The 16803-nt window shown below is 38.7% G+C and overlaps 1 protein-coding gene across 11 annotated transcripts in view; it reads left to right on the top strand.

Moving 5' to 3' along the window:
* Positions 1 to 16803, top strand: part of LOC105051231 (DEAD-box ATP-dependent RNA helicase 58, chloroplastic) — an 85563-nt gene that overhangs the window by 48225 nt on the left and 20535 nt on the right. For 10 of the 11 annotated variants that reach the window (XM_073243472.1, XM_029266492.2, XM_010931563.4 and 7 more), the window contains 5 exons: positions 4324 to 4428; positions 11224 to 11382; positions 11519 to 11587; positions 11780 to 11869; positions 14315 to 14455. In XM_073243472.1, the coding sequence (XP_073099573.1) occupies positions 4324 to 4428; positions 11224 to 11382; positions 11519 to 11587; positions 11780 to 11869; positions 14315 to 14455 (564 nt within the window). The remainder of the gene's footprint in view (positions 1 to 4323; positions 4429 to 11223; positions 11383 to 11518; positions 11588 to 11779; positions 11870 to 14314; positions 14456 to 16803) is intronic. The other variant, XM_029266491.2, reaches the window with a different exon arrangement.

Raw genomic sequence — 16803 nt, 5'->3', positions numbered from 1 at the left:
CAAACTTGCACTTAGAAGTGCTTGATACTGGCCATATGTTTAGAGAATAAGATTCACCAAAACAAAATCTGATGCAGATTAAAGCATAATCATAATTTTGAAACAAGAACAACTTTTCTTTGAGATTATAAACAAGAGTCACTGATGGTAGAGAGTTGATTCGAAGTGCCGTGACGATGATTTCAGCAGAAGTCTTTGAAAAACTTAATTAAAAAAGGAGACAATCATTTCAATATTAACTGACTGGATATGGTTGGACAATTGGTAGAGCATGAGTATCGTTCCCTCGGTCCCTCTATTTCTCCACGGCAGTGGTAAATAGAAAGACTAAATGTCTAATGTTGTTCACTTGTTCTTATGTTTATTTTTTGGTAGTAAGTAGACCATGGTTATTTGACAAGTTATTCATGATGGCCAACCAAATATGTATTTTCAAATACAAAGGTCAAAAAGTTAACCTTGCACCAAGTATTTTGATAAAGATGGCACATGTTGAACATGGATATTGGTGAAAAGTGAAGCAAACGAAATCTTTTGTGAGCTTTAAGATGAGGTTTTCTTAATAACTAGAGTCTAAAATGGCATGGTTTGGGATATTTTCTAGATCTTGATTTTCAGCTATTGAACTATATTGACAATATAGGGGCATATTGTGCCAACCTAGTTTGGTATTGGTATTGTTTGTTATCCTATATGCACCCTCTAATGCATGGTATATGTGCTTTGACCATTACAATGGTGTACCTTATATTGGTATGGACAAGGTTGCTGTGCCGGTACTAGAGCCCCTAGTAATCGGTCAGCAACATGGTTCAATATGCCTCTGTGCCATTTTGTGCCAGGCTTGAACTGATACAATAGAGAGGGGGAGAGGGAGAAGGAGAGAGAGAGAGAGAGAAGGGAAGGAAAGCAAAGGGAGATGGAGAGATGGCCGCCAGAGGGCAGCCCAGGCCATTGTTGCCGCTACCAAGGTGGTGGATGTCTGGGTTGATCGAAATAAGGGCTTCGGCCCAATCTTGTTTTTCATTTTTGGTTTTATTGGGTGAAGCTGGCAACACCATTGCTGACTTCTCTATTCTTTTTCTTTTTTTGAGATTTTTCAATGATACCAACTTCATTAGAAAATCTCAAAAAAGGAAAAGAGAGGAGTTGGCAGCAGTGTTGCCGACTTAACCCGATAAAACCAAAACAGAAAATCGAAACTAGGGTCGAAGCCCCAATTTCAGTTAATTTGGACATCCACTACCTCGACAGTGGCGACAGTGCCTTGGTGGCCTACGACAGCCTCTGGAGGCTGTCTTTCCCTCTCCCTCGCCTTCCCTCGCTTCTCTCTTTTAACCTCTCTTTCCTTCTTCCTCTCCAGTTTTTGCCAGTGTTTCGTTTCAAAGGCTGGAACCAAGGATCGTCGAATCGAAACCGAACGCCATGTCGGCCGACCGACCTACGGTTCGGTATGGTTTCATGCTGGTCCATGCTAGTTCGAACCGATAGGACGAAGAAGAGGAGAGGGAGAAGAAAGAGAGGAAGAGAGAGGGAGAGAGAGATAAGAGGCCATCGGAGCTCGGTTGAGCGAGCGGCAAGGTTGGAGGAGCAAGCGGTGAGGGTAGCAGAGGTCGGAGGAGCCGAGGGCCTCCACCCGTCTCCTGTGGAACAGGGGTTCGCCTTTTTTTTGTATTTTTTTTCGATTTTATCGCGCGAAGTCGGCAACTGTGTTGCCCACTTCACTATATTTTATTTTTTTAATAATTTTGATTGAAGTCGGCAATTGGCGAAGTCGGCAATGCATGCGATAAAAAAAAAAGAAAAAAGGGGCAAACCCTTGTTCCGCAGGGGAGGAGGGGTGGAGGCCCTCCTCGGCCGCCCTTGCTGCTGGCTTGCTAATCATTGGAGGCAGTGTAGTGGTGTCGCCGTTCGTCTGGGGACCTCTGATGGCCTCTGGACGCACGGTAAGGAGGATCTCCCCCTCTCTCTCCTTCGGTCCTTCCCTCCCTCCGCCCTTATCGAGCTCGATAAGAGCTTAAATTGCCGGAGGCCCTCGCTTCCTCTCCCTCTCCTTCTCCCCCCTCCTCTCTCTCTTTCTCTTCCTCTCTTTCTTCTTCCTCCCTTCGAGAAGGCCGTTGTACCGTTTTCTACGTCGGAATCGGATCGGTTTCCCACTAGTACGGTTCGGCATGGTTTGAACCATTCGATTCGGGATGGTTCGAAAAATCATGGCTGGAATCATCCTGATCCACCATCGGTACGGTTCGACATGCCCCAAATCAAGTGGTTTAGGATAGTTCCGCCGACCATAGATATGGGGACTACTGAACCATATCAATAGGCTACTAGTATGGTCCCTAGTATTGTGACTTAAAATCATTGACTTAATTGAATGATTGAGACATGTAGTTTACATACAACGGACAGCTCTTTAGAAAGAATAACTTTTTGTTGAAATATCGGATTCTTGTGATCTTAGACTTGCTGGAAAGGTTTCTTTGGGATTTCCAATTGATATTCCATAAACTTTAGCTAAATTCTAATGTTTTCCGAGTCAAAAATGGCCAAAATATTTTGCTGTAATTAGAGCTCTTAGTATTGTTAGCTAGGTAGTAAAAGGATTGGAGATGGCTTTGTTATGAAATACTGAATTGTTATGGTGGACCACAATTTTTCTTTTCACCTCCTTTTTCTCCTGATTCTTCCTTTAAACTTCTCTCTCAGTATTATTCTCTTGCTGAATACTTTATGGCTTTTATATTCTCTCATGTCCTGTTGAACAACCTTAAATGCTTTAAAACTTTTTGCTTACTGTCTTGGTCAGTGTTTTGAGTTCCACACACCATTGGAACTCTCAAACACAACACTCCAAGAGAAAAAAATATAGGAAACAACAGAAATGGGGAGAGAGGGAGAGAGAAATGGAGAGGGTAGAGGAAGTGAGCAAGCAAGAGAGAGGTGAGGAATGGAGGTGCCAAGAACCTATATAGGATGAGGCAGGTCACCATGCTAGTGGCTAACTAGGTTGGGTGGTGATCTTGGTGCCTTGGTAGTGGTCATAGGACCAGTATTTGTAGACGAACAAAATGGGAGAGAAAAAGGGCACAAGCAACATGGATCATGATGGGTGTGTTGTCTAAACATGATTAAGAATGGCGTTTTATCTTGCTTTGATCATGTGTATTGCATGTGTTGACAAAAGAACATTCGATGAACAGCTATGATCACATGGGAGAAAAGGCGTTTCAATGCCTAAATTAATATTCAGTCCCAATTTTATATTCTATTTCAAGATAAAGGCTTATTTACGAACAATGGTTATTATTGTCCTAATTTTTATGTCAATCTCTGGCTTGTGTAAGAAAGAAAGAGATGTTGAATAAACTAGCTAGTGTAATAACAAACATGAATATATGAAGCAAAAGGAATATTTATATCTCAGAGACTAAAAATTAACTCAAACAAGATAGGATGCTACAAGATTAGGTGAAGCACAATATATCTACATGCATCTATCCATTTAATGGATCCTTTTTCAGCCAAGTCTCTGAATCCTAATCTTTGGGAATAAGATGGATCTGAATCTTAGACTATTATATGTACACTACCTGACACCTATATCCAAGCCATATAACATTTTGTAATATCACTAATGATGTCATATCTATCACAATCTTCTTGTAGTAATCACACTATATTAATCTGCTTTACTTGGCCTTGCATATCATGGTCAACCCTCAGAGGGACTTCATTTTGGGTGCCTGGAAATTGCCTATTTAGATTGTCTCCTAGCTAAATATGTATGAGAAACCCTAGGGATGTAACTTAGTAGAATGTTCCTTGACTCATTTGTTTTTGTGGAATCTCTAGTAGCATGGTTTTTTTGCATCAAGGTTCGCAATCTTGACACCAGGTACCATACCAGTATGTATTGGTTCGGTACGGTATGGATTAGTATGGTAGGTTTGTGTCCTGTACCGAAATAGCTCTTGGGCCATTTTTCTTGCTTTTTATCTCGGTGCAAGTTGGGATGCTGTGGTTTGGGTTGGAATGGGGACCATACCAACCTAAACATGAATTTCGTACTGGTTTCGACCTGATATGGTATGGTATGCCCCAGACCCGGTTGTTCAAGGTGGTGTGGCAGTTCATTTGCTGACAGCTCTGAGCAGATTCTGTGTCATCTAATTTACTGTAACAATTATTTCCCAATGTACACTTATCGATACCTTTGCTTTAGCTGTAAATTGTATTACTATGATATATAATTACTGTATCATTATTTCATTTCATGGTAAATGTTCTGCAGTCTGCACTTATCATCTTTTATTGTTCTTCCAGGCAGAGCCCCCCCAAATAGTGGTCGCAACCATAGGGAGCTTATGTCAAATGCTTGAGAAACATGTTCTCAAACTTGAAGCAATGAGGGTTTTGGTTATTGATGAGGTGATTGGAATGATCATTTTCTTTATGCGTGTTCAATTGTCATTGTTTCATGATGGGTGTTGGGGGCTTGGCCTAGACGATTTTGTAGCTAACTTAACGATATTACAAGTTCCAAATTCTCGCAACCTTTTCGAAGAATGAATTTGTTCGAAGCCAAATAGTTGTTGTTATGGCCCTATGTGTAATAAATTGCATTCATGTATCATTGCCATCATCATCTGAGCATTTCTACATGAAACTAAGGATAGTTCAAAGTAACAGGCCTAATCCATGAAGGCTTTACAATCATATGAGCATTTCTACATCAAAACAAGGTTAGCTTATAGAAAATCATAAGCCACAAAGGCTCCACAAAAGCGTGTGGTGCAATTTTGCATATAACATATATATTTTCAAGCCCAGGTATTTTTAGTGCAAAAAGCATGATGGATCTTTGAATCAAAAATTTGCACATGATCACCAACATTCAAAATGCCCTAAATGTGAGCTTTCTTATCTATGAAATGGGTAGTGCTAATAAAGCTGGTTTGCCAAAGTGTATGGCAAGCCATATAGTAGATTGTCGACATCATTAAGCATGACTTCCAATCATAAAGACTTTAACAGTTACAAAGCAAAATTTGGTGCACTTGGATCCTTGTAAACCTTAAATTAAATGAAAATGTTGTTTCACTTTGTGAAAACTGCCCATTTGGTGAGCACAGTGCCATCTTTATTTTTTTTATTTTTGGTTTTTTAGTATTTTTAATGTGGTAGAGTTTTTTGGTCTTTCATATTACATGCCTCGTATGCAAGGAATGCCGTACTGGGCCGAACCGCCCGGTACAGGGCGTGCCGAACTGTCCCAACGGGGAATCGAGATGGTTCCGGTATGTAAAACGGCACATGCCGGTGCCGGGAAAGAAAGGAGAGAAAAAGAGGAAAAGAGAGGAAGAGAAATAGAGAGGAAGAAAAAGAGGGAGGGGAGTCCGTCGGAGGGCCTCCGACGGACTGCCTTGGTCGTCGGACGGTGTAAACGCCTCCCGCGGCTCCGCGCGTGGGCCGGCTTCATTTTGAAAAATATTTTTTTTAAAAAAAAAATGGGAAACAGGGGCGGATCGCCCCTGTTCCACGCGCGGAGCCGCGGGAGGCGTTTACGCCGCCCGACGGCCACAGCGGCCTGCCGGAGGCCCTCCGGCGGACCCCCCTCCCTCTTTTTTTTTCTTCCTCCCTCTCTCTCTCTATTTTTCTCTCTCTCTCTTTTTCTTCTCCGGTTCGGCTTTGTTTTCCTTCATCGGTTCGCCTCAGTTCGAAATGGAACGGAGGCGTGCCGAACCGTACCGCCGGCTGGCCGGTCCGGCCACCGGTACCGGTTCCGCAGACCTTGCCCGTATGTATCTTGCATGGGCAAGGGTTCAACTCAAAAATTGTCATAAGGTTCTGGCTTGACATCGTAAGCATAGACATTGTACACAAACACGAACTCACTTATTATGCTTAATGAATCATTTTTTAGAAAATCGAAAACATACTATCTACTTCATTTCATTGAGGAATGAAGAAATCTACACAAAATTTGTGTTTTTTTAAATATCTCTTGCTATATATGTATGTATGTATATCTGAATACACATGCACATATTCTAAGGGGGCATCCTTCAAACTCCCTTTTAGTTTCATTCCTTCATTTTTAGTCCATTGTATGTGCGACCACGATCGATGCCGTGTTTAGTTAAATAAACTTACGAAATGGATAATAATTGAATTTGCTTTTGCTTCATTTCATCGATGAATAAAAAGAAAGACATACAGAATTGGTAAAATTTGTTATCTCTCTACCCTTAGTCCTTACAATCTTTTTTTTTTTTGTATGGTTATGTTATATTATATATATCAAGGGTTGGTTTGGTTGTTGTCCATAAATGACCCACTAAAATGTTACCCGATTGGGTGACAAATGAGCATCGATTATTTAGGACTGGAGAGGCTTCTAATAATAATTTGGTAAAATTGCTATTAGTTGGAGTAGTAAGGAAATGAAAATGCATCTTATAAGGATGGATATTGTTCACAAGAAGAGCATTAGATTTGTTACTTGGAATGTTGGAACTTTGATCGAAAATAATAGGGAATTAATTGATTTAATGGTATGTATGAAAGTCAATATTGCTTCTTTACAAGAATTAGTTAAAAAAAGTAGTAAATCCAAGGATATTGGGGATAGTTATAAACTATTATATACAAATAAGAATCATAATATTATACGTAGGAAGGATGGTTACCAATGTTGCTTGTTTATGGATGCCCTAGCTTTGGCCAAACCAAGGGCAGGACAAGGGGGGGCAAGGTGCGGACGAAGAGGGTCAGAGAGATAGAGAGAAATAGGGCAAAAGGAGGTAGAGGGAGAAAGAGGATGGAGGGAAAGGGAGAGAGGAAGAGGATGGAGAGGTGGTCATGGCTAGAGTGGTGATGGTTGTAGTTGGGTTTGAGTGGTGTGGATAGGGGCAATGCTATCATAAGCAAAGGAAAGAGAAGGGAGAACAGGGATTAAGGCTAGGGTTTTGTTCATTCCAAAATCCCGACCCACACAATATATCATTTATACTTTAACTTCTACATGTATTATCATCTGTACTGTAAAATAAATTTTGTATATAATGTATAATATATCGATTGGGTTAGGTTGGATTAAAAAAATGCCATGCTCGAGCTTGACTTGATTTTTGTTAGGTCTGGAGAATTAAAGCCTTGCTTGAACTGAAAGACTAAAAGCATCGGTTCAAGCTTGGCCAAAATCAGGTTGGGTCGAGTTGGGCTAGGCCTACTTTGCACGAGTCTACCCTAAACTTTAAGTTGGGGTTTATTGAATCGTCCCGAACCTCCCTATTTGGGGTGTGTTGAACTATACCAATAGCCGACCAAGATAGTTTTGGTGTTTGAAATGAAACACCAACAAGGAGAGGGGGAGGGAGAAGGAAAAAAAAAAGAGAGATGGGGGAGGGAAGGAGAGGAAAAGGCCCAAGAGGCCGTCGGAGGCTGTCGAAGGCCCATCATGGCTGTTGGAGGGCCACTGAGGGTCCGAGGCCTCTAGAGCCCTACCCTCTAGATAGAGGAAAATAGATGGGGGGAGAGGGAGGGAAGGAAAGGGAGGGGAAGAGGGTGGGGAGGTTGGCGGTGGCTGTTGAAGGGCTACGAAGGACCTTAGATGGTCAGATCTTTCTTTTTGCCCTCCATCTGATTGAAATAGGGGTGACTTGCCCCCTGTGTTGATCGTGATTTAATTTTTTTTTAATCTTCTATTGTCGATTTTATTAAGTCGGCAAAAAATAAAATTGCGATTGAAATAGGGGCCTCCGTGGAGGGTGGGAGGAAGATCCGGTTATCCGCCTCTGCGGCCCTTCGGCAGCCACTTCTCTCTCCCTCTCCCTCTCTTCCTCTCCCTCCCTCCCCCTTCCTCTCTCTCTCTTTCTTTCCCTCTCTGGTTCTCTCTCTCGTCCACTTCTTTGGTCATTTGGGAGCCTTCGTGGCCCTCGGACGGCCACAACCGGCCTCTCTGCCCTCTCTCCTTTATCTCTCTCTCTTTCTCTTTTCCTCTCTCCAGTTCTCTCTCTCCCTCACTCTCTTTGTTTTATTGGTTTAGGCTTGGCATGGAATGACATTGGGGCATATCGAACTATGCCCCTAGCTAACCGATACGGGCCCCGATATCGACATAGTGAATCTTACTCTAAGCCAAGATTCGCTGTCTCGATACCAGACCTTGTACCGATAAAATCTCACTATAGTATCCGTACACAATATGGTATAGTACACTTGTGTCGGTACAGACTGATTCAATGTATCGGTACTGTATGGTACGCCCTGCACTGTCCGATATGGGGCGGTACGGTTAATGCTGCTCTAAGTCCTCAAAAACATCCTCATAATCTGGAATTCCGATATAAATAAATTCTAAAAAGCTTCCAAACAACCATTAAAAATGGCCAACAAGAGAAAAAAAGATAAAAGTGGCATCCTAGTGAGTTATCGAGATGCTAGGCTATCCTAGATGTCAAGATGTTCAATATTAGCTATCTCAATCGATTTGTAGTGGTCAGTACTAACCAAGATGACCCGATTTTTCATTTATAAAGGTCTTCGATCCATCCCAGAACCTAGAACTCATTGGTCGATTCAAGAGGATCGCGACTTATAAAATATAATCCTGTTATAGGTCAATATATTTAGATTTTTAAAGTATCTTATCATTGTTTATACTTAAAATTAAGTGATGTAATTCAATCATCCTAGAACCTAGAACTCACCGGTCAATTCAAGAGGATTGAGACTTATAAAATATAATCCTATTATAGGTCAATATATATAAATTTTTAAAATATTTTATGATTGTGTGTGCTTAAAATTAAGCGGTGGAATGCAAAGTCACATTGCCTCCCTACAAAATTTTTGATCCGCCCCAAATTAGGTCTCTATTGGGCTGGTAGAAGTGGTCCAACTTGGATCCTCAAAGCTCATCACATTGGAGTGGAGGTCTAGATCGTTGCTTTCTATATTGAAGACATACAAGACATGCACCATTGAGATGTTGTTGACACTAGCTATAAGCTCAGGGACCAATTTGAATGTGAATGTCGTCACTCTCTTTCACACACATACTAGATAGGGTGGCCACACCTTCCCTCCACATTTTAGAAGGTGAGGTGCAAATTATAGATGTTGCTAAGAAATGTGGAAAATTGGGGATGCTCAGTTCTGTGGGCTCACATGCCTGCTTGGGTGGATCAAGTGGACTTACCCCACTGGTCTGTGCATGTTCCTCTTGTAAGATGTATTGGCCCTAGTGACTACTTGGCTTAGGTAACAATATTCAGAGAATTGAAGAATTTTCAAGTAAGCTTTCAGTATAAATTCTTTATTTCACGAGATTCATGACTTAATTGCAAAAAGCTGGTTTCAATGCATGGGTTTTGGGAATCCATACTTTTGAAAGTCGCAATATAAGTGAGATATATTAATTGTTGCTTCTATGGACTGGTGCCATATATTTCACTCAGATTTAGTTACTAGTTTTTGTTATAATTTCTACAAAATCCCATATAAGTTTCAGTCTATTGAATCATTGAAATTGGTCAATATTTAATTTATTTTTTGATGCCTCTAATAAGCTGATTGGTTCACTAATTGTTGAAAGCAAGGTCTACAATCTCTGTACCAGTATTGTACCATATATTACTGGCTTGGTACGGCATGAGTTGGTATGGTATGGTATGCAACTCATGCTAAGACAACTCTAGAACTATTGTTCTCACTTTGTCTTGATACATCTTAGTATGGGTTGGTACGCACCTTGGTACAGGGCGGTATGGATCCGAACATGAGTTGGATACTAGTTCCAACCCGGTATGGTATGATATGCCCCATACTGGGCAGTTCGGGGTGGTATGGCAGTCCATGGTTGAAAGCATTGTTGATTTTGTGTATTGTTGTTTCCTAAATCCAAGATATAGTTAAAGAACAACTACCATTTCCTGCCAATCAACTGATTAGCCCTATTTTCTTGTCCAACTAGGTCTTTTGCACATGCAGACCCTTGGCAGTTGTTCCATGTCATGTTATTCCATTTATGTGGCATGTACTATATTGATGAAGATATAAGCTGTCAATTAAAGATGAACCCTCAAGCATTTACTCAGTGCATACATTGCTGAATTCTGTGCTGTGTCCTATTTTGACCAAATGGGGGTCTGAATGTGCAACTTGAAATAAAATCTGGTAGCAATAAGCTATGTTCTCTTTGGTGCATGGTATCAAGTTTGGAAAGAGAACTGGAGAATTTGTTCTGCCCAATGCAAACGGCTAGGAAGGTACCTAGGAAATATGTGCTGCCTCTGCATACAGGTAGGAAAGGATGCCTCAGATTTTTCAGCTTGTGAAAGAAGGGGTGACCTTTCAAAGTACTAAAATCAGAAAGAGATTAAGCAAAGAGATGAATACAATTACAAGCCAAAGAGCCAAAAACGAAAATAAATTCACAGAATATGGTTATCCAGATGCATAAATATATTGTCATAATTCATTAGTCAACCATTTTTATGGATGGTGTTTGTTGCAAGGATTCAGATCCCAGTGGGACGCCCTACGGGATATTGGGATAGGGTACCATCCCATATTTCGAGATAGGGCCCTCCCGCTAGCATCCCAGCATCCCAATTGGGACGTCTTAGGACACCCTTTGTCCCAAGTATCGGGATGACGGGATGGTGGCACGTCCTATTCCGTCGAAAAATCGGGACAGCCCCGTCCCATGGGATTTAAAACTTTGTTTTGTTGTTTATTTATTTGAACCACAATCATCAAGCCTTGTCCCTACTATTTGAGGTTTGCTTGTAGTTTCTTGTTGTTGAAACATAACCTTCTTCCCCCCCTTCTCTCTAGGGAATGTTTCAATATTTCTGTAATTCCATAAAATTGGGATATTGGATATGTACTATCCCTATACTACATTTTTATACTCACAAGAAATGATCATGAATAAAAACAATCCAAGATTCTGAAAATGCAATGCTTCCTCCTGAAAGATAGTGGAAACCCAAGATCTGTTATCTTTCAGAATTCGCTGAAATGTGTCTATAGGTTTGCTTATGGTCTTGTATCTGTGCTTCTATTTTTATGAGATATAAGGGGCTTATTGTGACAGTGCTTATGCTACTGTTCAAGCTTGACTTTTGGACTAGATTATGAATTTTGTTTATTATTTCATTAAGACCACAAGTTCATCAATTCCTTTCATAATGCATGAATTTTCTTGCTTGGCAGGTTGACTTTATGTTCAATTCATCAAAACAAGTGCATTTGCTGCGAAAACTCTTGACATCATATTCGGCAATTAGTAGCCGCCAAACTATTCTTGCCAGTGCAACTATCCCCCAGCATAACCGTTTTGTACATGATTGTGTACAGCAGAAGTGGACTAAGGTCTTCTGATTTGTTTTCTTCTTCTTCTTCAAGGCTACATTATCTGTATTATATCTGATTATAAATAACAGATGCTTCTCAACAACACTCTTGGCTGTAGTATCTTGCCTGAATGTTCATCTATCTGTTGATACAGAATGATGTTGTTCACGTCCATGTCAATCCTGTGGAGCCCATGCCTTCAAACCTATGCCACAAATTTGTGGTGAGATATTTGATACAGTGAGAGCTTTATGAATTCAACTACTTTGTAGTCCAAATATTTTCCAAGTCAAGTCATTTTGAAGCTACTCTTTACAAGTTCATAAAACTTGGTTGCACAATTTATCTGTTGTTATTCAAAAGATTAACAAAATTTGATGTGATTATGGATATTTGATTTCATGTTTTGTTGCAGATCTGTAGTAAGAAAGAAAGATTGCGAACTTTGCTATACTTGCTTCAGAAAGACATGCCTAAATCTGGCATAGTTTTTGTTGGTGAGCAGGTTTGTGTCCCATAATTCGGTTGATTTTGAAGCTTCTTAGGTTAAAGCATCATGATGCATATTCAACTGCTATGCTGTTATAAAGCTGACAATAGAAAACATTGACAAATTCTTGAGTGATGAAATGTTCATTACATTTTGTTGCCTCTTGTAGTTTTTGCAAGTATCTGGCATTGGAGGTGGACCATGTCTCATTTCAATGAGGATATACAAAATAAATATGGAGTCTGATCTTGAGAGTGCTAGAAAATCTCCTAGTTCCCTAAGTGTGCTGGATGAAATCAAGTATTGCTTGGATAAATTGAGGTTTGATATGGAGATTAAAAAATGTATCAGATGATCTAATTGTCATCATCATAAATTTCTTTGGATTAAATGAAAGACTTTCCTTTCATGAGATACCTGCTTGTCCCTTGACACACATGCTATACCTTGCTAATAAATTTGATCATGTTTGTGCAGTGGTCCATTTGAGACATTGAGTGCCATTTTACTTTTTAAAAGGAATTAATAATTGGAAGAATTGAAGATATTGAACTTTTTGTGGATTACCTTTAGAACATAGGCCATCAGTAATTCTTCTCAAGATAAAAATGATTTTGTAGACAACGAGATGACCAATAGGTGAACATATATCTGAGATGGATGTTTAACATGCATGAGGTGTGAAGGCTTCAACATTCAAAGACTTTCATAAACACGGTATTGCTGAATGCTTAACTTAATCATATGCTTAAATTTTAAAGTTATAATATGAAAGATGTTCCAAGGTAATATTTATCGGGATGTTCACCTTATATACAATTGGCAGCTGCTGCCTTTATGTTACTGGTGACTTGTTAAAATTGATAAACTCATATAACAATGATATTATTACATTTGATTTCATATATTGAAAGCGGCCAAACTTCTGTTAAAAGGTAATACTAGTATGTTTGGTGATTATAGACTTTTATTAACGTGAGTCATGAATTTTAAGATTGATTGTTTGCTATCATTATTTCCAATTGCTATTGACATACATGTGCCTTTTTAGAACTGCAAACCCAGTTCAAGTATAAAAATTAGATGACATTTCGCAAAGCTTTTAATTTCTTCATCCTTAAAGTACCTCCAGTATGAAGTCAAGGCCACATGTAATTGTCATGAAATTCATCTGAGAGCTGTATCTGGAATAATTAAGCACCTCCTAGGTCTTAAATGTGCAATATTCAAGAATTTGATATTATGTAGGGTATCTGAGGCACATCCGACACCTGGATATGTGTCGATACTTGCTTTCCAGGATAGATGTGAATGTTTAGTTTAAAGTTGCTATAACTTAGTTCTTTCAGCTAAAAGTTTTGTAAGAACCAAGATTTTAAATCCCATGGGATGGGGCTATCTTGATTTTTTTTATGGAATAGGATGTGCCACCATCCCACTCTATCCCAATACTTGGGATAGGGGATGTCTCAAGATGTCCCGATCAGGATGTTAGGACGATGGCAGGATAGTCCTATCTCGACACATGGGATTGTACCCGGTCCTGGTGTCCTACAAGATGTCCTGTCTGGACTTGAATCTTTGGTAAGAACTACTTCAAACTATTAAGGATTTGATCCATCAATAGTCACTATTCTTTCCAATTAATAGTAATTTTAACTCTTGCTAAGGAAGAGGAGATTGGAGAAAATATCCGAAACTTGATAAGTTCATTTTAAACCTTTGGAAAGCCTTTTAAGACCAACTATTCTCCATGTGGGGAATCCCAGACGTTCACCTTCGATATAGGCTTCCTTGGAGAAAAGTTTGTTTCACTCTTTGGTAACTAGTTAAGCCAATCTTCAATCAAAACTAATAGAAGCCTAAGAAGGCTGCATAAAAGCATTTGCAAGATTAATATCTGAACCAAGGAATGCCAGACAATACTTACCAGGAGGTACGGGGCATACCATAGTATATCCGTACCAAACTGGTATACAGTATGGGGGCAATACCAACATGTGGTATGCCGACCCAGCCTCCATACCCAACATATTGACATAGTAACAAGGTGGGACTGGTACGGGGCTTGGTACCAAGTAGCTTGATTTGATGCCTTGCTCTGTAAAACATCCATTCTTGCCAGGACAACGGATGTGTGTGTCATTTTTATTTTACATTACTGAATTATGGCTGTGCTGTGAAATACTAAGACATGTAGATGCTTAATAAATATTTGAATATGGAGAAAAGCACCCTTTTTAAAGTAGATGTTGCTTCTTGCTACAAAATGTGTACTGGCATTTATTATTCTGATGCTAATAGTATGCCCTTTGACTGAGGTTACATTATATTCTGATGTAGTTAGCCCTTTACATGCTAATCTTTTTAAAAGATCAATAATATACTACAATTTAATAATATATTTGTTGCAATTTCAATGTCGCTTATGTAATTTTCTTGTTTATCTATTCTTATCAGTCTGAGAAGTCTAAAAAGCTTGGACAGCCTCCTTCAACAACCCTTATTATTGAATTTCTAAGAGCATCTTATATGGGATGCCTTGAAGTCATTCTCCTAGAGGAAGAAATGAATTTCAATGCTCGAGCGACCTCATTCTCTGTAAGTTTGTTTTAGGTGCTAAGTTTCAAAATCGACTAATGCACTAAATATAAATCATAATCTTTGACCTACAAATAGTTGTTTTTCTACATATACACTACCAAATTATATTTATCATGTCACATGTTAAACATGTTCTGCTAGACCACTGCACCATGATGAAGTAAACTAATGTTCATTTTCTGGCAAGGTTTATGTGATTGTTTAAGTATTTTTGTAGTAAGCAAATTGTGTATGCAGTTATTTTCTTTTTATTTTTTCACTTGAAAGTTGGTTATGTTGCTTTTACAAAATGTAAAAGCGACATTATCTACTATCTCATGTCCTTATTCCATTTTAGTTATGTTTTTCTCACAATAAAACTATAGCAATTATAAGTATGTTATCATGACTCATCAAAAGACTCAAATACAGTATTAGTACATTAACCCTTATAGTTATGATTTTGCAATACTTTTTATAATACCTAAGGAGCTTTTAAGCAGCACAACGAGGTTGGTGTAATAGGGTATGCCAACCAATAGCATATACCAATGAACAGTGGGCACGAGCCCATGTTTTCTTGGTTAGTCACAAGGGTTTTATTTTATTTTATTTATTCATATTTTGAAGCTTTTGATTTTCTTTGGTGTCTAGTTAAGGGATTGGAACAGTATTTTAAACCCCCACATTGTGATACAACAAAAAAAAAATTTGTTAATGAACATGTGCTGAATATTGTGACATATACTTTTAAGTTAATATGACAACCTAAGTCCTAACCATGCATCAACATTAATTTAATGACAGTCCTTGGTAAAGATAGAAGACAATTATTAATGATAAGCATAGTGCCTTTGAGATTATAAATCGTTCTAAGGTACCAACTACCAACAGTTTGGACAAGAAATAATAACACATCGAGATTATTAATTTGTGTGCTTCCACCTTCTAACGAGCTGTTTACTCCTATTCACTCTTCGCAGTCTTGTCAAATGCCAGAAAACAAAAAAGAAGGATGTTTAACCCATTTTTCTCAGTACTGAGTGGTGTACTAAACTAACACAGGTTGAGATGGAATGATCTTGCTTGATACTAGATGGCTCACCTTCATACCTAGTGTCGGCCTAGTTCTAGGTGCTAATACTGACTCATCATGGACTAGTATATGCAAAGCAATACTTTAAGGGAATGCCTGCTAAAATTTACATTAAATTTGTGAATATAATGTTTTGATTCTGAATGTCATGTTTTTTGTTGTATATTAAGAATATCTTCATTGCTGGCTGTTGCCTTCTACTAGGATTTTGAACCCAATTCTGATCTGGACAAACTGATTTTCATACATATTTATCTTAAAAAATAATATTTATATAGAAATTAATATTTCTACAATTTTGTGCTTCAGCTTTGATCTTGAAATCAAATACTGATGATTTTAACTTTATTATCTTATTCCATTTTTCTTTTGACCATCTATAAAGCTTAAGATATTACTTATCATGGCTCTTTGAGTCCAGTATAAATTTTAATACCAATTTCCAATTCATCTATATTTTAAATCTTAACATCCATTTCCTTGATGTGAATTTGTGACTGATTTATGTTTGTAACTATGATCTTCTTACATTACCGGTATGAAATTTTATGCTGTAAATGGTCTAGGAAGATCACAAGGGCAGGGTTCAATAGGGTTCGGGAGCAAGATCCATTGTGGTGGAAGCTGAATTGCACACCTAAACTTTTGGAGGTTATAACTTCTCTATACTACATCCAATTGAGTTGATTTTTTTTCCGTAATTGAATAACTTTCCGAGATCTATAAAGTCGTGCCCACCCCTAAAGGGTTCAAGACACTTGGCAGTCAGAGGTGAATTATCTGGTTTAGGCATCCATACTGATGAAAGTAATATTTTTGAGAAACTTTGATCAGACATATCTCTTAATGCGGAAAGAATTAAATGAAGTGACTAATGATAGATTTGATGTAGAAGTTGAGATCTAGCTACAAGAGGGTTTGAGCTTTTATGTAAGTTTTCACTATTTGTCTATTTTGGGAAAGCTGTAACCTCTTCTAACTAGAAGAGCAATTGGATGTGAATCTTGTAAGAACTAACCTCGCTAGAGTAAATAGAAGTGTTGTAATTAATTTCCTTATAGAATTAATGAAAGAAAAGGAGATTTAGAACCCTATGTTTGAATTTCTCTTGTTTTTCCTCTATTCTTTTAAAAGGTCTGAATTTAATGGGTTGAAGGAAAATTCTCTCCCAACTGGATCCAGTTGGTATTAGAAACTACCATCCTTTGTGGAGCTCTAGTGCATGTCGAGACTCTCAAGCAGCACAAGCAAATAGGAGAAAAGCTTTTGA

Source organism: Elaeis guineensis, chromosome 9 (genome assembly GCF_000442705.2).
Source record: "Elaeis guineensis isolate ETL-2024a chromosome 9, EG11, whole genome shotgun sequence".
Lineage (NCBI taxonomy): Eukaryota > Viridiplantae > Streptophyta > Magnoliopsida > Arecales > Arecaceae > Elaeis > Elaeis guineensis.
The sequence above is the reverse complement of the archived record's forward strand: the minus strand, read 5'-3'. Positions and strand labels throughout refer to the sequence as shown.